This window comes from Tachysurus fulvidraco, chromosome 9 (genome assembly GCF_022655615.1).
Source record: "Tachysurus fulvidraco isolate hzauxx_2018 chromosome 9, HZAU_PFXX_2.0, whole genome shotgun sequence".
NCBI classification, from domain to species: Eukaryota; Metazoa; Chordata; class Actinopteri; order Siluriformes; family Bagridae; genus Tachysurus; species Tachysurus fulvidraco.
Genome location: NC_062526.1, coordinates 26,736,705 through 26,760,175, shown reverse-complemented (window position 1 = coordinate 26,760,175; position 23,471 = coordinate 26,736,705). Strand labels below are relative to the sequence as shown.

The 23,471-nt window shown below is 44.7% G+C and overlaps 2 protein-coding genes and 1 pseudogene across 10 annotated transcripts in view; 2 read left to right on the top strand and 1 right to left on the bottom strand.

Annotated features, from left to right (window-relative positions):
* The window catches only part of dnmt3aa (DNA (cytosine-5-)-methyltransferase 3 alpha a), a 54,325-nt gene extending 38,876 nt beyond the window's left edge, over positions 1 to 15,449 (top strand). For 5 of the 7 annotated variants that reach the window (XM_047818368.1, XM_027171101.2, XM_027171100.2 and 2 more), the window contains 17 exons: positions 3,243 to 3,497; positions 3,588 to 3,746; positions 4,028 to 4,135; positions 4,259 to 4,415; positions 4,915 to 5,061; positions 5,258 to 5,302; positions 5,456 to 5,535; positions 5,633 to 5,745; positions 6,700 to 6,883; positions 7,341 to 7,425; positions 7,558 to 7,703; positions 9,022 to 9,112; positions 9,563 to 9,711; positions 9,836 to 9,921; positions 11,116 to 11,185; positions 11,375 to 11,547; positions 13,483 to 15,449. In XM_047818368.1, coding sequence (XP_047674324.1) covers positions 3,243 to 3,497; positions 3,588 to 3,746; positions 4,028 to 4,135; positions 4,259 to 4,415; positions 4,915 to 5,061; positions 5,258 to 5,302; positions 5,456 to 5,535; positions 5,633 to 5,745; positions 6,700 to 6,883; positions 7,341 to 7,425; positions 7,558 to 7,703; positions 9,022 to 9,112; positions 9,563 to 9,711; positions 9,836 to 9,921; positions 11,116 to 11,185; positions 11,375 to 11,547; positions 13,483 to 13,624 — 2,190 coding nt within the window. In that variant the 3' untranslated portion in view covers positions 13,625 to 15,449. The remainder of the gene's footprint in view (positions 1 to 3,242; positions 3,498 to 3,587; positions 3,747 to 4,027; positions 4,136 to 4,258; positions 4,416 to 4,914; positions 5,062 to 5,257; positions 5,303 to 5,455; positions 5,536 to 5,632; positions 5,746 to 6,699; positions 6,884 to 7,340; positions 7,426 to 7,557; positions 7,704 to 9,021; positions 9,113 to 9,562; positions 9,712 to 9,835; positions 9,922 to 11,115; positions 11,186 to 11,374; positions 11,548 to 13,482) is intronic. The other 2 variants (XM_027171103.2, XM_027171102.2) reach the window with 1 other exon arrangement.
* The window catches only part of LOC113658642, a 297,616-nt pseudogene that overhangs the window by 154,196 nt on the left and 119,949 nt on the right, over positions 1 to 23,471 (top strand).
* Positions 21,983 to 23,471, bottom strand: part of gnpat2 (glyceronephosphate O-acyltransferase 2) — a 9,823-nt gene continuing 8,334 nt past the window's right edge. For all 3 annotated transcript variants that reach the window (XM_047818379.1, XM_047818380.1, XM_047818381.1), the window contains 2 exons: positions 22,867 to 22,928; positions 21,983 to 22,610 (listed from right to left, as the gene is read on the bottom strand). In XM_047818379.1, coding sequence (XP_047674335.1) covers positions 22,567 to 22,610; positions 22,867 to 22,928 — 106 coding nt within the window. In that variant the 3' untranslated portion in view covers positions 21,983 to 22,566. The remainder of the gene's footprint in view (positions 22,611 to 22,866; positions 22,929 to 23,471) is intronic.

Below are 23,471 nucleotides of genomic sequence, written 5' to 3'. Positions count from 1 at the left end.
TGAGTGTAATATAGTGTAATCAGTGATGAGTGTAATATGGTGTAATCAGTGATGAGTGTAATATAGTGTAATTAGTGATGAGTGTAATATGGTGTAATTAGTGATGAGTGTAATATAGTGTAATTAGTGATGAGTGTAATATGGTGTAATTAGTGATGAGTGTAATATGGTGTAATTAGTGATGAGTGTAATATGGTGTAATTAGTGATGAGTGTAATATGGTGTAATTAGTGATGAGTGTAATATGGTGTAATTAGTGATGAGTGTAATATAGTGTAATTAGTGATGAGTGTAATATGGTGTAATGTAGTGATGAGTGTAATATAGTGTAATTAGTGATGAGTGTAATATGGTGTAATTAGTGATGAGTGTAATATAGTGTAATTAGTGATGAGTGTAATATGGTGTAATTAGTGATGAGTGTAATATAGTGTAATTAGTGATGAGTGTAATATGGTGTAATTAGTGATGAGTGTAATATGGTGTAATGTAGTGATGAGTGTAATATAGTGTAATTAGTGATGAGTGTAATATGGTGTAATTAGTGATGAGTGTAATATGGTGTAATTAGTGATGAGTGTAATATGGTGTAATTAGTGATGAGTGTAATATAGTGTAATTAGTGATGAGTGTAATATGGTGTAATTAGTGATGAGTGTAATATGGTGTAATTAGTGATGAGTGTAATATGGTGTAATTAGTGATGAGTGTAATATGGTGTAATTAGTGATGAGTGTAATATGGTGTAATTAGTGATGAGTGTAATATGGTGTAATTAGTGATGAGTGTAATATGGTGTAATTAGTGATGAGTGTAATATGGTGTAATTAGTGATGAGTGTAATATAGTGTAATTAGTGATGAGTGTAATATAGTGTAATGTAGTGATGAGTGTAATATAGTGTAATTAGTGATGAGTGTAATATGGTGTAATTAGTGATGAGTGTAATATGGTGTAATTAGTGATGAGTGTAATATGGTGTAATTAGTGATGAGTGTAATATGGTGTAATTAGTGATGAGTGTAATATGGTGTAATTAGTGATGAGTGTAATATGGTGTAATTAGTGATGAGTGTAATATGGTGTAATGTAGTGATGAGTGTAATATAGTGTAATTAGTGATGAGTGTAATATAGTGTAATTAGTGATGAGTGTAATATAGTGTAATTAGTGATGAGTGTAATATAGTGTAATTAGTGATGAGTGTAATATGGTGTAATTAGTGATGAGTGTAATATAGTGTAATTAGTGATGAGTGTAATATAGTGTAATTAGTGATGAGTGTAATATAGTGTAATTAGTGATGAGTGTAATATGGTGTAATGTAGTGATGAGTGTAATATGGTGTAATTAGTGATGAGTGTAATATGGTGTAATTAGTGATGAGTGTAATATAGTGTAATTAGTGATGAGTGTAATATGGTGTAATGTAGTGATGAGTGTAATATGGTGTAATGTACTAATTAGTATTATTGTTACAGATCCCCACACTAATAATCGTGCGTCTGCACACACTGATGTGACACGTGTTGATCCACAAAGTGGCCAGTGTGTATTTACCGCACAACAGACACTCGTTCATTTACTTCTTTTATTCTTACTTTGCCTTCTCTTTTATCAACTCCATCTCCTTCATTAATTTGTCTTTTATTTCTAACTTCCTTCCTTCCTTCCTTCCTTCCTTCCTTCCTTCCTTCCTTCCTCTCACTCTTTTCATTTTCACTGCATGCTTTGTGGTTCCTCCTGGAAAAGAACATCTAGTTATTACTGTGGCCACATTTAATGTGTGTGTGTGTAGCTGAGGTACTACTCAACCTACTCTGTTAGAAAAGACCGCATTTCCCAGCGTGCACTGGGCAGCATGCCAGAGACTGCCGGGCAATTCCAGTAGAACCACTCTGTCGTCATGGAGACTCCATTGGAGCCAAGCTGAAGTAGTACCCATGTGTATGTGTGTGTAGAGACACCAAAAGAGCTTCATTAAAGCAAGGCTTTGTGTGTGTGTGTGTGTGTGTGTGTGTGTGTGTGTGTGTGTGTGTGTGTGTTACATCTGCTTGTCCATCTAAGTGAGTAAAAACAGATGTGTGGTTGGGCATGTTTGAGAGAGAGAGAGAGAGAGAGAGAGAGTTTTTGTTTACATGTGAGTGTGAGTGGCTAAATGGAGGGAAAGCTGTGAGAGGAAGTGAGCGATGGCTGATTACAAAGGGAGTGTGTGTGAGTATATGAGAGTGTGTCCACATGTATGAAGGCATAAACATGGTAAATCCCCACAGAAACACAGTGTATCATTCTGGCACAGATACGTATGTGTGTGTGCTTTTTTCACCACTGACCCATGTAACAGTGCGATGCTACTGTGCACAATGGGGTCAACGGTTTAAAGGCATCAATAGTCAAACAGGACATCTGATGACCTTCCAACCTTGAGGTCATACTCTGAGCTTCCCCACCTATCAGATCAAAGCACTCAGACTCTTAGCAAATCAGACTCAAGCTAAGGCAAGAAACTAAAAATGTCCCCTCGAGGGAGTCGTGTAGCGTCGCTGCCGTCTTTCTGTCTCACTCCTCTGTGTGCGTCAGGAGGATTAATCACTTGTCCACTAGGGGGCACCTTAAATCTAAAACACTGTCAGGAAACTCAGGACCTTTTAAAAACAGGGACATCTTTCTCTATACTGTCAAACTCCTATCTTCTCACTCAAAAAACCCAAGAGAGGAAGTGATACTTTTGCCCTTTACATTCGCATTGGGACCTTTTCAGACGCACACACATGCACACGTCCCAAGATGACACCCGTACACACTGCATATGTTGTCACTGAAGCAGGAAAATCAATATTTACCCTGCTAAGGCTTTCAACGATTTAAAAGCCCTCTTCTAACTCACACACATACACACACACACACACACACACCACGTTACTATTGTATAACAGGAACAGTGTTGCCGCTGCTGTGTCTGGCAGGAGCCCAGTAGCACTAAGCCCCACTGTGTGTGTGTGTGTGTGTGTGTGTGTGAACTCACTGAACCTGTTGTGTCCTGGTTTGTTGCGAGATTAGCAAATCTGTGAGCAATGATGTCGTGGAGCTAAAAATATTACCGTGTTTCACGTACACATGGGTGTAGACAAACAATCGTGGCGACATACAAACCTACAACACGATATTCTGACCCTTAAGAAGAAAATTGGTGGTCATTCACAGTACAGTATTTGTAAACAAGTGCGTTTGTTAAACTTCAGGAAGAGAAGAAGGCTCACCTGATGCCACTCACCAACGACACCATGGCTGACCAATCAGAAGACGACACCCTGAGAAACGAAGAGCAGCTGGCTGTCCCACCCACTCCTGCACCACAGACTCCGCCCCCTCAGCAGCAGCACACAGACCCCGCTTCACCCACAGTCGCCACAACGCCTGAGCCTTCTGTCCCGGTCCCTGTTGCTTGTGGTAACAAAGATCTGCGCAAGTCGGTGGAGGCGGAGCCAGAATATGATGTACGTCTGGGTGTATTTCTGAATGGATGGACATAAGCTGTGTTTTCTCTGTCTGTGTTCTTATGTATTACTTTTAACTGTTTATTTAAGGATGGACGTGGCTTCGGGATCGGAGAACTGGTCTGGGGGAAGCTGCGCGGGTTCTCTTGGTGGCCCGGCCGCATCGTCTCCTGGTGGATGACGGGACGCAGTCGAGCTGCAGAGGGAACCAGATGGGTCATGTGGTTTGGCGATGGAAAATTCTCAGTGGTGAGTCGACCACATAAAATTCTATCACACTCTTAAGTGCTGGTCAGTCGCATGACAGTAAACTGGTCAGGTCCTTCGTCTGTGCTCACTCGGGTTCTGTGGGAACTATAAACCACTGCTTAAGACAAATATCTGTGACCAGCACAGTTTAGTCATCGCTCCCGGACAGTCGCTCATTTTTCCGATAACCGGGAAACTCGGGAATGCTTAACATCCATGATGTCTGCATGGACTGGTCTGGATAAACACTGACTAACTCTCCTGTTTCGCCCTCTGCTCAGGTCTGTGTGGAAAAACTGTTGTCCTTGAGTTCGTTTTCTACTGCCTTTCATCAGCCTACCTACAGCAAACAGCCCATGTACAGAAAAGCTATCTATGAGGTGCTACAAGTGAGTAACTGGATCATTTTCTTTCCTACTTTTACAGCTCCTATTGTGCTATTTATTGAAACTTGTCTCTCGTGTGTGTGTGTGTGTGTGTGTGTGTGTGTGTGTGTGTGTGTGTGTGTGTAGACGGCCAGTACACGGGCGGGGAAGCCTTTCCCAGTGTGTGTGTCAACTGATGAATCTGACACGGGGAAGAGTGTCGAGCTGCAGACCAGAGAGATGATCGAGTGGGCAAGTGGAGGATTTCTGCCTACTGGGGCCAAAGGACTGGAGCCACCACCTGGTACCTTACTATTGTATACTACACTGTACTACTGTTGTCTCTGTTGTACTACTACACTGTAGAGTGCTGAACTAGTTCTGTACTAGCTCTAATGTACAACACACAGCGTTACACAGCGTTTGGGGGCAGTTGTGGCTCAACTGGTTAAGGCTCTGGGTTGTTGATCGGAGGATTGGGGATCAACGCCCAGCACAGCCAAGCTGCCACTGCTGGGCCCTTGAGCAAGGCCCTCAACCCTTCCTGCTCCAGGGGCGCTGTATCATAGCTGCCCCTACACTCTGACCCCAACCTCCTTAGTTGGGGTATGTGAAGAAAAGAATTCCACTGTGCTGTAATGTATATGTGGTGGTAATAAAGGCTTCTGTGCCCCCCGTTACTGTACACTCCTGCTCAACTGTCTACTGTTCTAACTACTTTTCTGAAACACTCAGAGCTTTGTTTCTTACAGGGCTGTGTGTGTGTGTGTGTGTGTGTGTGTGTGTGTGTGTGTGTGTTTCAGCTGAGAGGAACCCCTACACTGAAGTGTACCCTGAAATGTGGGTGGAGCCAGAAGCTGCAGCATACACAGCTCCGCCTACCAAGAAAACTAGAAAGAGCAGTTTGGAAAAACCTAAAATTAAAGAGATTATAGATGAAGGAACCAGAGGTATGATATATCCTATTATATGTTTTCTATCATACCGATTTTCGCTAACTTACATCACTGTATGAAAATAAGACCAAAACTACGCCTAATTTGTTTATTTTTAGCTCCCCGCCCTCTCGCTGCTTCCAGAAATTGTTTCTATTGTTTTTTTACTCAAATGTGGCACAGATCCAAATCAGTCGATTCTGTTTTTCAGAGAGGCTTTTATACGAGGTACGCCAAAAGTGCAGGAATATCGAAGGTAACAAGAGTTTCCTTTCATTCTTTCCTCGTTTGTCGTTTGAGCCACCATGAGACAGAGATTACAGGCGTCACACGCTTTCTGCTAGACTGTACGAACGGCTCTGTATTCATCGTGAGTCATAAACCATACCGATGCCATCTTTGTGTGCAGATATGTGTATATCCTGTGGAAGTCTGAACGTGTCGCTTGAACATCCTCTATTCATCGGAGCCATGTGCCAGAGCTGCAAGGTACATGACGCAACAGACGGATTCACACCTCACAGTTAACTGGAAAGTCAATAGACAGTATCAGAGATGAAACAGGAAGTGTTTGTGGTGTGTACAGAACTGTTTCCTGGAGTGTGCGTATCAGTACGATGACGACGGTTACCAGTCCTACTGCACTATCTGCTGTGGTGGGAGAGAGGTCCTGATGTGTGGAAACAACAACTGCTGCAGGTCTCTAGCTTTTATTTAAAAACCTAAAAGGCTTTAATGTCAGTGAGTCAAGGTCCTTATGAGGACAGAAAGACACACGTGTGTATACAGCATACAGACACAGACTTTCCAGAGGGACTGAGATCAAGGGCCTCATTTTTCAAAACTGCTTTTCTTTAAAAAATCGCTTCTTAGGTTTACACAAAAAAAATAGATGATTTTTCAAAAATATTCATCGAAAAATAAAAATAAAAACGGTTTCCCAGGACGCCAGACAAAGAGAGAAACTCTGTCAGAGGCTTTGTACAAACCCACGGGCACTCAGACGAGGCACGTGATTGGTTCCCGGCGCGAGATCCGAGCTGATTGGCTGCGCATCATCGCATCGTCTCCCAGCTTCTTCCCTTGTCGTATCTCGACACTCTCGTTCACGCCGTCGACCGTGTCTCGCGTATCGTGTTCAAAATTAACTTTTCGTTAAGCCCTTACGATGCCTCCTAAGCGCCGTGCGCCTGCGAAAGATTCCTCTAGTGAGCCCAAGAGGAAGAGGAAGATGATGACCATCAGTGAAAAGGTCAAACTTAGGGCCAATCCTACTTTGCGGATTTTCACCTATCGCGAGGGATTCCGGTCCCCATTAACCGCCATAAACGAGGGATCGCTGTATGGCATGTGGGGAGACCTCCTGACATTTGTCCGGTTAATACATTTGCAGTGTTAAGCTGTGCGGTTTAAAATATTTTAACAAACACACGTCACAATTTAAATCTCTAGGATTTATCTAGCTGTTTTTTCTAGTTGGCTAGTTTCATACACACCTTGAGTAAATGCCAGGAGTAAAAGGCTTGTATGTTATCACAGAAAACGCAACACACTTTAATGTGATTTCTTGGTGGTGCATCTTATACTATGATGTGAACTGTGTGTGTGTGTGTGTGTGTGTGTGTGTGTGTGTGTGTGTGTGTGTGTGTGCAGGTGCTTCTGTGTGGAGTGTGTAGATTTACTGGTTGGTACCGGTTCAGCGCAGGCTGCTATAAACGAAGACCCGTGGAACTGCTACATGTGCAGCAGTAAAGGTGTGTTTGGAATACTCCGGCGCAGAGACGACTGGACATCGCGCCTCCAGCTGTTCTTCGCCAACAACCATGACCAGGACTTTGTGAGTTTCTCCATTCTAAAACATTGTGGGAGTTCTGTAACAATTTATGCAGAGCCAAAATCAGGTAGAACAAAGAGGTTGAAGATCTAATGTAGCATCAAGCGGAGGAACAGGGCAGTGCAGTGGGTGAACTCTGGTGAAATTACACTGCTGCATACTCTAGTAAAGGTCTGAACTCATCTGCAAGAAGACCGACTGGGAGCGAGCCAGCCAGGAGAGCTGCCTTGTGAAGAAAGCCAGCCAGAACCAAGACAGTTTTAAAGAAGGGCTTGTTAGAAATGAGTGAGACAGGAAAAAGCCTGTCGAGAGAGAGAGAGAGAGACAGACAGACAGACAGGAGTGAGCCAGACAAAAGGGAGCCACCCAGGTGAGAAAGGAAGCCAGAAGTGAGCCAATCAGATGAGCCTGCCAGAAATTCTAAGGTCTCAATGTTTCCTCATCTCTCTTTCTTTTTCAGGATCCTCCTAAGATTTACACACCTGTAGCAGCAGAGAAAAGGCAGCCAATCAGAGTGCTCTCTCTGTTCGACGGCATTGCTACAGGTGAGCTCATACCCGTCTGCCCGAAGTGTGTGATTATAGCACGTTGGGAACTGTACTTAAACTGGAGCAGTGTTGAGATTAGAACGTGTGTGTGTGTGTATGTGTGTGTGTGTGTGTGTTGCGTGCTCTCAGGTCTGTTGGTGCTAAAGGACCTGGGCATCCAGGTGGAGCGCTATGTGGCATCCGAGGTGTGCGAGGACTCCATTACAGTTGGGATGGTGAGACACCAGGGCCGGATCATATATGTGGGCGACGTCCGCAATGTGACACATAAACACGTGAGTTACACACACACACACACACACACACACACACACACACACACACACAGTCCAAAATATCTCGCTAATCCCAGCTGCCTGCTAGTATACTAGCTACAAAATGGTCACTGTAAATTACAATATTTCTGTAGCCACAGAACAAATGCACTTCTGGGTAATTGTTTGTAGATTGTAGTAGTTTAGAGTAAATACAGGTCTATTTATGTCGGCTGTCAGGGTTAAGTGGTTTTATTTAGAGTCAGGAGTTGAATAAAGGACCACATCTATAACCTGATGCAACAACTTATTGTTAATGTCCTTAACAAAAGAAATTCATTTAGTCCCGGCATAAAAAGTACATTATTGTTGTGATTATTTAAATGTTTGTGTGTGTGTGTGTGTGTGTGTGTGTGTGTCTGTGTGTGTTTGTGTGTGTGTTTGTGTGTGTTTGTGTGTGTCTGTGTGTGTTTGTGTGTGTCTGTGTATGTTTGTGTGTGTGTCTGTGTGTGTGTGTGTTTGTGTCTGTGTGTGTGTGTGTGTGTGTGTCTGTGTGTGTTTGTGTGTGTGTGTGTGTCTGTGTGATTCTCTTTCAGACAGGATGTCCTTGCGTTAATGAGTTCCATCATACTGCCCCCTGCTCCCTGTTTCTCTCTCACTCTCTCTCACTCTCTCATGCCCACCACTGTTTCTCGATCTCTCTCTCTCTCTTTCATGCCCCCGCTCTCTCACTCTCTCTCATGCCCCCCCCCTCTCTCTTTCATGCCCCCCTTTTCTCTCTCACTCTCTCATGCCCACCACTGTTTCTCTGTCTGTCTGTCTGTCTCTCTCTCTCTCTCTCTCTCTCTCTCTCTCTTTCATGTCCCCCTCTCTCACTCTCTCTTATGCCCCCCATCTCTCTCTTTCATGCCCCCCCCCATCTCTGTGTATAAATAGAGATATGAATGCAGCAGTGCTGATGGAGCTCATATTTCAGCTCTGTCTTTGAAGTACAGATGCTTCTGCTTTTCTCCCCTCAGGCCTGCACTGCTGCGCTGACAGTACTGAGGATCTGTGTGTGTGTGTGTGTGTGTGTGTGTGTGTGTGTGTGAGAGAGAGAGAGAAAGAGATTGAGAGATCACCCTGTCTGTATTGCGACACAGTAGATACAGAGAGGCTCTGCAAGTGATTCCTGTAATCAGTTCTCATAACCTGTTAATATATAACTGCGTAATGAAGGTTAATGATGCCGCTTAGTAAACACTGGCCATAGGAACACAATGTATAATAAATGTGAAAATGTAATGTGTGTGTGTGTGTGTGTGTGTGTGTGTGTGTGTGTGTGTGTGTGTGTTTGCAGATTCAAGATTGGGGTCCTTTTGACCTGGTGATAGGTGGCAGCCCCTGCAATGATCTTTCCATCGTCAACCCAGCCAGGAAAGGACTCTTTGGTATGCTGTGTGTGTGTGTGTGTGTGTGTGTGTGTGTGTGTGTGTGTGTGTGTGTGTGTATGAATATGCACGTATGAATAAATGTATTAAACCTCCAACATGAGACGTTTACACTTAAAGGTAACACAAAGCACAAACACCATCTGAGCTTGCTCATCATATCACTCAGATAATGGGCGTGGCCTAATATTCTAATGAGCACACCTGACTGACAGCCCTGCGGTGGTCAAACTCATGGTGGTTAAAATTTGCATGAAGGCTAAATCTGTCTTTAGCCTGCAAACTCAAAGCACAGTTCTGATGAGCTCAGATTAGCCCCGCCCACTTTACATTAACAAGACATTTCGTGGGGTTAGAAAGCCGATGTTCCGTATTGTGCGGCCTTTTCTAACAGTGTGTGTGTGTGTGTGTGTGTGTGTGTGTGTGTGTGTGTGTGTGTGTGTTGTGCAGAGGGCACAGGACGACTCTTTTTCGAGTTTTACCGCTTGCTACACGAGGCTCGACCTAAAGAAGGAGATGAGCGGCCGTTCTTCTGGCTCTTCGAGAACGTCGTGGCCATGGGAGTGAGCGACAAGAGAGACATCTCACGCTTCCTCGAGGTATGCACACACACACACACACACACACACACACACACACACACACACACACACACACACTAGTTTGCTGTTCACCCCAATGGTCCTTTAGCCTTCTTAGACTCAATCTTGTTTCTCTCCTCAGTGCAACCCAGTGATGATCGATGCCAAGGAGGTGTCCGCCGCCCACCGCGCCCGCTACTTCTGGGGCAACCTGCCTGGCATGAACAGGTAAGAATGACCTTCACCTGCTTCTGCACCATAACTCTTTGTCCGTCCATCTTTCCAACTCTGATCAGTGTGCAGTGTGAAGGGCTGCGATACTGTAACCTAACACACACTGATGTCCTGGCAGGTTAATTCCTCATACACTTCCTCATATAACAGTTTGTCTTGAGGCACAACGTGTAATAATTTCATCCTTCTATAGCTACTTTTTTTTTTAAAGAACGACAAACCGTTACCATAGAAACAATAAAATAAGATTTAGATTAAAGGTGAGGTCTCCGTTGTTTGAAAGCCAATGTTGACGTTTGAAATCACCAAAACAAACACGCCCCTAACCCAAACGGGTCCCACCCCTGTATCGATAGCTCCGCCCACACATACATACGTAACCCAGGTGACTAACAGAAAGAAACGTGTCTTTATCATAGCTGAAGGGAAGAACAATACGATTGTAGACAAACAAACAAGCAAAAATGCCACACAAGCATAATGATGTAAAGGACAAAGGCATATATTAGTTCTGTGTAACAAAGCAAAACCAACGTTACTCACCTATCGAGGAGGAAAAAAGCGCCTCGGCGTCTTAAGTAAAGTCGGCCACATATTCACAGGTCGGAGTTTCCCGAGTCGATAACTCCTGAGCTAAACGCTGTTACTACACAAAACGCGGTTGTAGCTGCCTCTCTACATTACTACGATAGAAAAGAGGTGTTATTTGTGTAGTAACAGCGTTTAGCTCAGGAGTTATTGACTCGGGAAACTCCAACCTGTGAATATGTGGCCAACTTCCTGCTCCTTCAGTTCTCTCCAGCGCTGGAAAGCTGATCCTATATTAACACGTCCTACTTCTTGTCCTTATCGTAAGTCTTTCTTCTCTTTCTTTCTTTGTTTTTATCCTCCATGTCCATGTTAAAACCGCTTTCTGTTGATGTCACACATGCACACTGAACACTCTCTCCGCCCATATCGACAAGCCCCGCCCCTTTCTGCTCATTGGCTACACGTCTGTTTTGTTTTTGTTTTGTTTGTCGTAACGACACTGTTTTCTCAAGCGTTTCTCAAACAACGAAGACCGCACCTTTAATATCTATCTGACTGGCAGCTGCTATCATAAAAAAAAGAATGAACACATTCTTATTTAAGAATTCAGCTGTTCTGGTAAAGTAACAGCTATTTATTTCTTTTTGCCTCCCGCAGGCCGTTAACTGCGATGGCGAACGATAGGCTCGACCTGCAGAACTGTCTGGAACATGGACGCACAGCCAAGGTCTGTATTAATAAAACATCTGATTGAAAGTAAGAATGGAGATGAAATTGTCCACTAGACAGCAGCGAAGATTCCTTTTTATCTTCTGCTGCAGTTTATGGTCGCACATCTAATCCCGTCTGATTTGTCAACTGAATTATTGTTCATGGAGGGGGCGTGGCTAATGCGAACACCGGGTTTGTGTTTCAGTTCGATAAGCTGAGAACCATTACAACTCGCTCTAACTCCATCAAACAGGGCAAAGACCAGCACTTCCCTGTCTTCATGAATAACAAGGAGGACATCCTCTGGTGCACTGAGATGGAAAGGTATGGATGGCTGGATGGATGGACGGACGGATGGACGGACGAAGAAAGAGACAGGTTTACTGAGAGACGGATGGACAATTGCACTCACAGATGTTTGGATGGATGTGCACATAGATGGAAGGATGACAGGACAGATTCTGGGAAGGATAGAGGGACTGATGGATAGATAAACTTATTAAGGACAATTTTGATAATGAAAGTACAGAACTTTACAGAAGAGGTGGGAGGAAAGAAGGATGGATGGATGGATGGACAGAGAAAGAGACAGGTTTACTGATAGACGGATGGACAATTTAACTCACAGATGTTTGTGAATTTTATTAACCTGTTACCTGTCGCCCCCCCATTTTCATGATTTTCACCTAGATGACATACCCACATAAAAAGTGGTACAGCTCCCATATACTTTGACACACAGAGGTGAGCTTGGTCTCATTGGAAAGAAGAGAGTCTCTAGTTTCCGACACAAGTGTCAGCTTGATTCTAAGCCTTACTGACACAGAGTTATAGAGGCTAGAATGGAGGGTGTTTATTTCCGTCTGAGTTGTTTACCTGATAAACTGATTACATACATTGCTGTATTTAATTCTGGTTGGTAAACAACAACTGAGGGCCATAGCTACATGTCTTGGCTTTCACCAAAAAAAAAATGAAGTCAAAAGACTCAAAAATGGATTTTATATGAATATTTTTCTATGGACATGTCCGTCTGTTCAGGTTTTTCTTGTTTATTTTTTTTACTGTATAACTTTGTATAAAAGGACTGCATGCTTAGTTCAAAAGTCCTATAACAAAGAGAACCCCTCTGCCTATAACTCTGTTTTGAAAAAATGCCTGTAAACTGACACCCTGAGGTGTGAGAGTGTGAAACGTTCGAGAATTGCGCAATAAAGCTGAAAAAAATTAATATGCGCACGCTTATTGCACAGCCCGAACTCACCAGATGTATCATGTTGCATCTCGTTGGAATCGTCTCCTTATTGGCTAAAGAGCTATGATGCTCGCGAAACATCAAATCGCTACTGGACGGAGCAAATGTCAGTCAAAGGGCGGGTCACCCACATAGCATGGAGAGACCTCATTGGCTTCTTAGCTGCCTATCTCGGCCGCACAGGCACTGGTTGGCTCATGCGAGGGCTTGTTTGCTTCGTCACATCCTCGACTACAAATCTGACGCGTTTTGAAATTTTGGTATGTGTCCAATGAGACGTAGGAGTCCAACAAAGGGCGGAAGTGAAGCTTCGTGTTCAGTTTCCGGTCAAACACATAATTCTTGTGAAGCGAGCAAAGCGTTTTGGATTAAAAGGATTACATTTTCAAGTTTTTTGGACTCTCGGGGATTTTTACAAGCATTTGTTTTGGAAAATACATTAACATTAGTGACAATGTGAAGAAAGGGAAATTTAAAGACCAGCGTTTAAAAGTGAGTAAACAGATCGAACTAGCGCCACCTAGTTCAATTTTCTATCAAATGGTTAAATTACTATAAATCATATTATGCTGTGTGTGTGCGCTTAATAAAATCCTGAGAGTCTAAGCTTTCAAACAGTATATAATTTAACCGTGTATTTGATACTACAGAACTTTACAGAAGAGGTGGGAGTTAAGAAGGATGGATGGATGGATTAAAGTCAGAAAGCAGTCCGGTTTACTTTCATTATTAGTTCGAAGTCGATCTACTAATCAGGATAGATGACTCATTCAGGTACGGAGTAAATCACTGGATGGATGAATGAGTGGATGGATGGATGGATGGATGGATGAGTGGAACAGGGAAAACTTATTCTGCGCTCTCGAAATGTGTGTGTGTGTGTGTTCCTGTTTCTGGGCAAGCTGGTACAGATGGAGTGCCAGGAGGAGATGAAGTGCAGCGTAAGGGAAGGGAAGATAAAGACCAGGACATTCCTGTTATGTCATTATAGCTTGTGGTACAGCTGACGCTCTGAAGTTCTTGTCTTCTTCATTTTATTTATTTTCTTCTCCTCTCAGGGTGTTTGGATTTCCTGTCCACTACACGGACGTGTCCAACATGAGTCGTCTGGCCAGGCAAAGACTCCTAGGGAGGTCGTGGAGCGTCCCGGTGATCCGGCACCTGTTCGCGCCGCTGAAGGAATACTTCGCCTGTTACTGAAGCCCCGCCCCTCCGAGTCACACCGTGCCATCCCACGACTCGCTTCGCACCTTCAATTGCATAACAACCAAGCTCCACCCCTTTTTACATTTTGTTTGGTAGTTGCCTGACGACTTACCGGTGCTATTCATCAAAAACAAACGGTTTATCTGACAACACGTGTCAGTTTTACATGTTGGCTATTTATTGAGGACTTTTTTTGTTTTACAGACTTTTGAAGTCATTTACATTTAAATGTCAGAACGATCGACATTTCATCTGTGATCACAGCTTCTCTGATGAAAGAGAGACATGCCTGCATGAGCGTGTGGATGCCAGAGTGTGTTGTGTCTGTAATCGTGTGTATGTGTGTGTGTGGGGGGGGGGTGGGGTCGGGTCGGGTCGGGGTGTTAGGGTTGGTTGTCTCTTCGAGCACAAAGGACATTTGAGGGTCATGGCATCTTTGAAAACTAAACCCACAAACACACACTGTTCTGGTGCCATTTACATATTTTACCTGTAGTCAAATGGTGCAAACACACACACACACACACACACACACACACACACACACACACACACACACACAAGCTGATACACTGTTTACAGTCATGTCATGGTACTACACAACTACTCGACAGCTCAATGCTGATACAACAACGGTGCTCTCTCTCTCTCGCTTTCTCTCCCTTCCTCCCGCTTTTCTTCTACATCTCCAGCACAAATCCCTTCTCGTTTCCCTTCTACCTCTTTTTTACCTCTTTCTCCCTTTCATGTTTTCCTTTCTTGCTCACCCGCTTGCTCCTTATTTTTCCTCGGTTTCTTTCTCCCTTGTTTCTTTGTCTTCTGTCTTTCCCATTGATCTCATTCACTTTTCCCGAGTCTCCTCTGTAGGTCTCCTGCTCTGTCAGCAATACTGATGCACAGCCACATCTGAGGCCTTACTTCTGTGGCACATGGTGACCGACACACACACACACACACACACACACACACACACACACACACACACACACACACACACACACACAAACAGAGGATCTGATTTGTTGTTGCATGGTTGGGAGTTTTCTACTTACAAGCTGATGCAATATAGCTAAAACTTTTGAAAGTGTTCACACACACACACACACACACACACACACACACACACACACACACACACACACACTCACTCAGAGAGCTGCTGCGCTTCCAGCCCAGGCCTGCAGGGGGTAGCGGCAAAATACAAACAAATCAATCCTTCCACAAAACACTGTGGTGATGCTAGCGACCACCAGCGGAACTCATTTCTACTGTAAACCACAAGGTCTCGTCCGACTCCGCCATTTTTACCGAAGTGTGCGAGTGTGTGTGGGTGTGTGTGCGTGTGGAGAAACGTTCTCCGACTCCTCGACATGCTTCGCTTTTTTGTCCGACCGAGGAAACTATCAGAAATATCTCCGGGGTGCTTTCTTCTTCTTCCTCTTCCTTCTTATTTCCTTCCCTTCCTATTTCCTTGCTCAGGCTAGCATTAAGCCTGTATGATTAGCGCTGTCTTTATTTAAGCGAGGCATGCTTCCACCGACGTGGCAGAACCTTTTGAGGAACTAAACCAGTTGTAGAACTAATCGGAAACTGAACTTTGCAAGTTCCCGGTGAAAGTTCTCGTTTAAATCCTAAATACTAAAATCTGCCTCGGTTCCTCTCATAGAAATGTGCCTAATGTTTCTAATGTTCCTCAAATGTTCTTGGGTTCCTGTGGTGGAAACACGCCCAAAGTTTCAGAAGGTTTCTGCAGTGGAAATGCAGCTATAGTTCCTCAAATTTTCCAAAAGTCTAAATGTGGCTAAACTTCCTGGATTGCATCAAAGCTTCATGAAAAGTGTTCCTACAATAGACATGCATCTGTTGCCTCTTTTCCACCGGAAAGAACCGGGTGCTGGTTCAGAGCTAGCGCTGGTGCTGGTTCAAAGTTGGTTCCACTGGCGAACCTTCTAAGAAGCGGTTTGCCTTTCCACCGGCTAGAGAGCATCACAGCGCAGAGTGTGACGTCTCTGTATACGTGTCATGTGTCCCAGCGACGTTAGCGCAGCAGCGGCAAACACAAACACAACAACAATGGCGGATGTTGCTTTACTGTTAATGTTCATGGCTTTGTGAACCTACATCGGCATCCAAACTCGGCGAATAAAACGTGTACGTGCGGCTCCGTGTAATCTGTATAAACGGAGGTTGTGATCGATAAAGTACATAACATTTTATCGTTAACACAGAAAAATATTTAGCCTTAGCATATAGCTACCTACTATCATGTGTGCTGATAATGTATCATATCGCGGTAAAGTAAAAGTGTATTAAACATTAGTATACTTAAGGTACATGATCAAATGCGCTAACAGTAGCCCCGCCCACAGCTCCTGACGCAAGCGGTTCTTAAGTCTAGACCAGCAACGTTTTGGTGCTACTTAAGAACCACTTTTCCTGGTTCAGAGCCGGTGCTTTGGCTGTCGAGACAGAAAGAACTGGTTCTAAAATAGGCTCCGAACCTGCACTCGAACTGCCTCGGTGGAAAAGGGGCATAAATTCCTGGCCTTCTGAAATCTTTCTGCTTTAGGAGCACAGTTCCTGAGTTCTTAAAAGGGTCCTGAGTCGAAATGGCACCTGACGTTTGGCTCCTTAAATGGTGTGTAGGTTTCCCGAAAACCCAACTAAAGTTCGTGAAGAGATTCCTAGGTTCCTGAAAATGGTTCCTGCAGTGGAAGGTTCTCCGGTTCTGGACGTCACAATCCAGATTTCGGTTCTGCTTTGATACATTTCTGTCCTCCCAGGGGATTCTGGGATAGTGGCCTCTGCTGTGTGATGTCGTAATATCTGGTCACATGGTGCTCCCAGAGTTCCTTTTGTTTTGGTGGGCGTGGCCTCTAATGGTGTGTAGGTGCTTAACAATGTGCACACACCTTTCTGGTTATGGATTTAAACAATATCTGGATTACTGTATTCACTCCACACCGTTGTCAGCTCGTTCGGATTTGGAGCGACACTCTGGTGCTTACAGAAGCTTCCCCCGGGGAAGCCGGGATGATCCGGTGGGCGTGTCCTCTCGTGGTGTGTTGGTGCTCAACAGTGTGCACTCACCTTCCAATTATCAGTGCGGATAATCGGAGCTGGTTTACTGTATTCTCCTCGTGCTGTTGTACACATCATTCAGATCAGAGGTTTATTGGGACATTCTGGTGTTTCCTGGCACTTTCTCTTGCTTTTTTTAATTCCCCCGGCCTCCCAGATTTTCGAGGGTGTCTAGCGAAGTATAAATAAGAGGCGAATCTCTCTGGCCTGCTTAAAAGGCAGACTGTAAAGAACTTTCCAGACGCAGATTATCCCCAGTCCTGGAATAAAAGTCCTTTAGCAGTGCTGGTCCTCACTTTTCCAGAATGCCCTGATCCAAACTCCATCCTGTCCTTCACTATTCGTATCCGTCCTCCAACACACAAACAGTGTGTTCCTTATCAGAGTCTTCTCTGCTGTGGTGCTGTCTGACTGTGAATAACTGCCTAGCCTTCAGTAGCTAATCATGCTAGTGTTTGCAACCACTACTGACTGCTCATAATGATATGTGAGCCTCACGCCTCCAGGGTTGGGGGTTCGATTCCCGCCTCCGCCTTGTGTGTGTGGAGTTTGCATGTTCTCCCCGTGCCTCGGCGGTTTCCTCCGGGTACTCCGGTTTCCTCCCCCGGTCCAAAGACATGCATGGTAGGTTGATTGGCATCTCTGGAAAATTGTCCGTAGTGTGTGAGTGAATGAGAGTGTGTGTGCCCTGTGATGGGTTGGCACTCCGTCCAGGGTGTATCCTGCCTCGATGCCCGATGACGCCTGAGATAGGCACAGGCTCCCCGTGACCCGAGAAGTTCGGATAAGAGGTAGAAAATGAATGAATGAATGACAACTGATCAAAGACTTATTTCTCCAAAGATGCGAGCGTATCTAGCTAAGAACCGCTTCAATAGAAGATGCCATGCTGTGAAACCGGTGTACGGAAGTGCGCAACCTTTACGACCAATAAGCTAACGTTAGCTTTCTTTTAGCCTACTACACTCCTCTTGCTATCAAACAAAGCCGAGGGCTGCTCGTCCCTCATCTTCTCATCGAGGACCAGCACTGTCCATAACTGATCATAACATGTGTTGAGGAACGTTACCCTCATCTGCAAACGAACATCCAGACAGCTGAAGTCCAAGAAACTAAGCTAAGATAAGCCAGGCTTTTGGAAGACACATTAGCCGCTCGATATGTCGCATAAAACTCAGGCCCACATGCGTTAATTCCAGACTCACTTCCTGTGTGGCTGAGACAGGACTCCGTTCAGCAGAGTTCGGCGGTAAACCAACTGTACATAGATATGTTTGCCTTTTTATTTAGCATTCGATCATGTTTTGTGCTCCAGGTGTGTTTCTCAATCCGTATAGGCTAACGTCGGTGTGATCCTAGGCTGTGTTAGCGTAGCTGTTGTGATTAGGTGACTGGCCAAAGGCGGAGCTTGATTATAATAGGATGAAAGGGCGGCGGTGGTGATAATGACTGATGATTGATGATGATGATGATGTGTAAGAGACGGGCGTGTCAATCCGCTATCACGTCCCAATGAATTTTTTCTTTTCCTCTTTCTTTATGTATTTATGAATTGCCTCAAACGAGAGAGGACGAATTTAAGAGCCAACCAATAACCAGTTGACAGCTTTAAAGGAGGAGTTTCCTTTACCAGGTTATTTTAGGATTTAAATCTTTAAAGAGCGCGTAAGTGTCGGCGTTTCGAAATAAACAAACAAACAAAAAAAGGTGCTATACAATTTATTCTTAAATGATTTAAAAAAATATTAAATAAATAAATAAAATAGTGAAATATATTGTTGGGAATTAAGGATCGATCGGTCTTGACAATGACTGTTTTTATGTTGTCGTAGTAACGGATTTAAGAAGAAAAAAAAAGCACTACTATTTTACTCTTTTATGAATATATTAACAAATGCATTTTAACTTTGTACTTGATGATGATGTAAAAGTAGATTAAAAAAAAAGAAATAAATAAAATAGAGAAATTTCATGTGCTTTAGCCTAGACATCACTGTAGTATGAGCGTCTCAATGAGGAAGTCATTCTGTCATACTGGACCCGAGCTTCATCCTGAAGGTTCTGTGCACTGATACGTAACTTGCTTTATCCTTGGCAGCAAACTCTACATTACCCAACATTCCTTGCTACATGCTTTTGTTGAAACAGACTGTAATGTCGTTTTTCTTATATACATATACATACATATATGTATGTACATATATGTATGTATATATATATATATATATATAAAATGTTTGTTGTTGCCTCAATATTTATTGACTACAGCCATGTCGTACCTTCTGTCCTGCATATTTGGTCTGCCATATTTGCATCTGTCTCGCGCTATTGCTCTTCCTTCTCCATCCTGGTCTTTCTCTCTCTCTCTCTCTCTCTCTCTCTCTGTCTTTCTCTCTCTTTTTCTTGCTCTCTTCATCCATAGCTGCGGTTGAATAGACGGCACGAAGAGACAGAAAGAAAGAAAGAAAGAAAGAAAGACAGAAAGAAGAAAAGAATGACTCCTTTCTTATGTATTTGTGCTGGAGAACACTTGAATTAAATGTACTGTTTTTGTGCAAAAAAAAATCTTGTCCTGTCTTTTTTTCTCCCAGATGACAAGCTCGAGATCAGTCGAGATATCGGGTTCATTTATTTTTATTAAGATAACTTAAATATATATTTATTTTTTGGGATGTTTGGTTTTTGTTGTTGTTGTTTTTTTTTTAATTATAAGTAATTACAATTATCTCCTGTGGGCCCACCACCTGCAGGAGAAACCGTAAGGGGCCGGTGCAATGTGGATTGGGTGGCAGTCGAAGGCGGGGGCCTCAGCGACCCAATCCCAAGACAGGAAATCTAGCACTAGGGACATGGAATGTCACCTCGCTGGGGGGGAAGGAGCCTGAGCTGGTGCGAGAGTTTGAGCGATACCGACTAAACATAGTTGGGCTCACCTCCACACACAGCTTGGGCTCTGGAACCCAACTCCTTGAGAGAGGCTAGACTCTCTACTACTCTGGAGTTGCCCCTGGGGAGAGGTGGTGGGCTGGTGTGGGCTTGCTCATAGCCCCCCAGCTAAGAAACCATGTGTTGGAGTTCACCCCGGTGAACGAGAGGGTCGTTTCCCTGTGCCTTCGGGGTCGGGATAGGTCTCTCACGGTTATTTGTGCTTATGGGCCAAATGGCAGTGTAGAGTACCCGACCTTCTTGGCGTGTGTCTGCAAGGGGTGCTCCGACAGGGGACTCCGTCGTTCTACTGGGGGACTACAACGCTCACGTGGGCAGTGACAGTGACACCTGGAGGGGCGTGATTGGGAGGAACGGCCCCCCCGACCTGAACCCGAGTGGTGTTCTGTTATTGGACTTCTGTGCTAGTCACAGTCTATGCCAGGGTACTGGAGAGGAGAATTCGGCCGATGGTCCAATTCAGGAGGAACAATGCAGGTTTCGTCCCGGTCGTGGAACACTGGACCATCTCTATACCCTCGCCAGGTTGCTGGAGGGTTCATGGGAGTTTGCCCAACCATTTCACATGTGCTTTGTCGATCTGGAGAAGGCATTCGACTGTGTCCCTCATGGTGACCTGTGGGGGGTGCTCTGGGAGTATGGGGTCCGGGGCCCTCTGTTAAGGGCTGTCCGGTCCCTATATGACCGGAGCAGGAGTTTGGTTCGCATTGCTGGCAGTAAGTCAGACTTGTTCCCGGTGCATGTTGGACTCCGGCAGGGCTGCCCTTTGTCACCGGTCCTGTTCATTACTTATATGGACAGGATTTCTAGGCGCAGTATGGGGCCGGAGGGAGTTCGGTTTGGGGACCACGGGATTTTGTCTCTGCTTTTTGCAGATGATGATGTCCTGCTGGCTTCCTCAAATCAGGACCTTCAGAGTGCACTGGAACGGTTTGCAGCCGAGTGTGAAGCGGCGGGGATGAGAATCAGCACCTCCAAGTCCGAGGCCATGGTTCTCAGTCGGAAAAGGGTGGCTTGCCCCCTTCAGGTTGGTGGAGAGCTCCTGCCTCAAGTGGAGGATTTTAGGTATCTTGGGGTGTCGTTCACGAGTGAGGGAAGGATGGAGCGGGAGATCGACAGGCGGATCGGTGTATCTTCTGCAGTCATGCGGTCGATATACCGATCTGTTGTGGTGAAGAAAGAGCTGAGCCGCAAGGCAAAGCTCTCTATTTACCGGTCGATCTACGTTCTTACTCTCACCTATGGTCATGAGCTTTGGGTCATGACCGAAAGGACGAGATCTCGGATACAGGCGGCCGCAATGAGTTTAATCCGCAGGGTGGCTGGGCGCTCCCTTAGAGATCGGGTGAGGCGCTCGGTCACTCGGGAGGAGTTCAGAGTAGAGCCGCTGCTCCTCCACATCGAGAGGAGTCAGCTGAGGTGGCTCGGGCATCTGTTTCGGATGCCTCCTGGACGCCTCCCTGGGGAGGTGTTCTGGGCATGTCCAACCGGGAGGAGGCCCCGGGAAAGACCTAGGAAACGCTGGAGGAGCTATGTCTCTCGGCTGGCCTCGGTATTCCCCCAGAAGAGCTGGAGGATGTAAAGTCCCATGTATCTGCGTCCCTGTTTAGACTGCTGCCCCTGCGACTCGGCCCCGGATAAGCGGTAGAAGATGGATGGATGGATGGATGGATGGATGGATAGTAATTACATTTAATTGACGTGATTAATGCTTCTCCTGTTTCGGCTCCGTTTTCACTGTTAGATATAATATAAAACTCTCTCACTGACTTTCTAATTCGTGTCTGACGTAGCGGTAGAAAATACAAAAGTAAAACAGAGAAACATCTTCCATTCTTAGATTCGAGAGTTCTTCCATAATTGTAACATAAATCCTTTCTTTACTTACAAAAATATAATTTACCAAATCAATAATTAGAGAAAATTCATTCAAATTCTACCGCTTTATCCGAACTTCTCGGGTCACGGGGAGCCTGTGCCTGTCTCAGGCGTCATCGGGTATCGAGGCAGGATACACCCTGGACGGAGTGCCAACCCATCACAGGGCACACACACACACTCTCATTCACTCACACACTCACACACACTAAGGACAATTTTCCAGAGATGCCAATCAACCTACCATGCGTGTCTTTGGCCCGGGGGAGGAAACCGGAGTACCCGGAGGAAACCCCCGAGGCACGGGGAGAACATGCAAACTCCACACACACAAGGCGGAGACGGGAATCGAACCCCCAACCCTGGAGGTGTGTGGCAAACGTGCTAAACACTAAGCCACCTTGACCCCAATATAAAACACTTCATGAACAAAAAAAAACCCACCCATAATCCCTAATTATGTTTATTTAATTAGAAATTCCTTTATTTAATTCCTGATATACTATAAAATATTATACATTCTGCTATTTCATATTAAACACTATAATTACAGTCTGTTTTAGATCCTAAAACAAATATCTACAGTTAGGCATCAGCAGGCTCGGACGGATCCGTGGCGATTTCAGTCGCTAAAAACCTACAAAAGTCTATTTCTGCTCCAAGAAGTAGCAGGTAATTACTGCTTAATTAACACTCAATGACCTTTAACTGATGCTTAATTAACACTCAATGACCTTTAACTGTAGACGCTGGAACTTTGTTGGTTCGGTGGCGTAAAACTCTTCCACACCGAGCTAGCGGTGAAACGTATTCCGCGCTAAAGCCTTCACGACTCTGAGCCTCGTACCGTGAGAGCCGTCGGATTCCTTCCGTGTGACGGAATCTCTGGAATTTCCTGTGGGAAAGTTTTTAGGTCCTGAGATTTTCGCGTGTTCTTTCGCAGTGAGTATCGCTCAGTCTGAGGAAGGTCCTAATTTACCTTCTAATTTTTCTATATTAAAAAAAAAAAAGAGCAGGAGCCGAGGGTCGTGTCACAGTCTGGAGTACGACGGCACCTTGGAGGCGACGCTGCCATCTGGAGCCGGAGACACGAGAGATCGTTTACGATAACGGTACAGTATTAATATCAGACGATTAAACACATACTACACTGTCCTGATCTTATCCCTTACAATTATTGGCACCTTAATAGAAAAATATTGTATAAAAATTTCGATTGTGTAAAATGTTTTTATTTTTTTATTATTTATTTTTTTTACTAAAAAAAGGGATTTAAAACAAGTGCTAACTAACTGACCCTTGAATACAGAAGGAAGGGTGTGTGTTCTTACCCAGCGTGTCGCATATTCTCCTCACTGCACATTGGTTCATCCGGTACTCAGTCTGTTCAGCTCTGAAAACAGAGAAACCGAGTGGTTTAAAATGACAGACAATTAAGGGTTAAGGGCCTTACTCAGGGGCCCAGCAGTGGCAGCTTGGTGGACATAGGAATCGAACTCACAACCTTCCGACTAGGCTATCACATCCCTCAAACCATCCCATCTGATACCGGAGAGATGTGGACGTCTAGTGGTTAAGGTGTTGGGCTACCAATCGGAAGGTTGTGAGTTCGATTCCTACGTCCACCAAGCTGCCACTGCTGGGCCCCTGAGCAAGGCCCTTAAACCTCAATTGCTCAGTTGTATAGAAATGAGATCAAATGTAAGTCGCTCTGGATAAGGGCGTCTGCTAAATGCTGTAAATGTAAACGTGACACCAACAACCGTGTCGTGGTTAAAGTCCCATCCATCCGACATCTTCTCACGTTTGAAACATTAATCGAAGCTCTTGGTTTGTTTCTGTCTGATTAGCTGATTGGACGTAAAGGTGTTCCTATTAAAGTGGACAGCTGGTGGAAGTTATACAATCTGTTTAGACTCAATCCCTCGGACCCGCT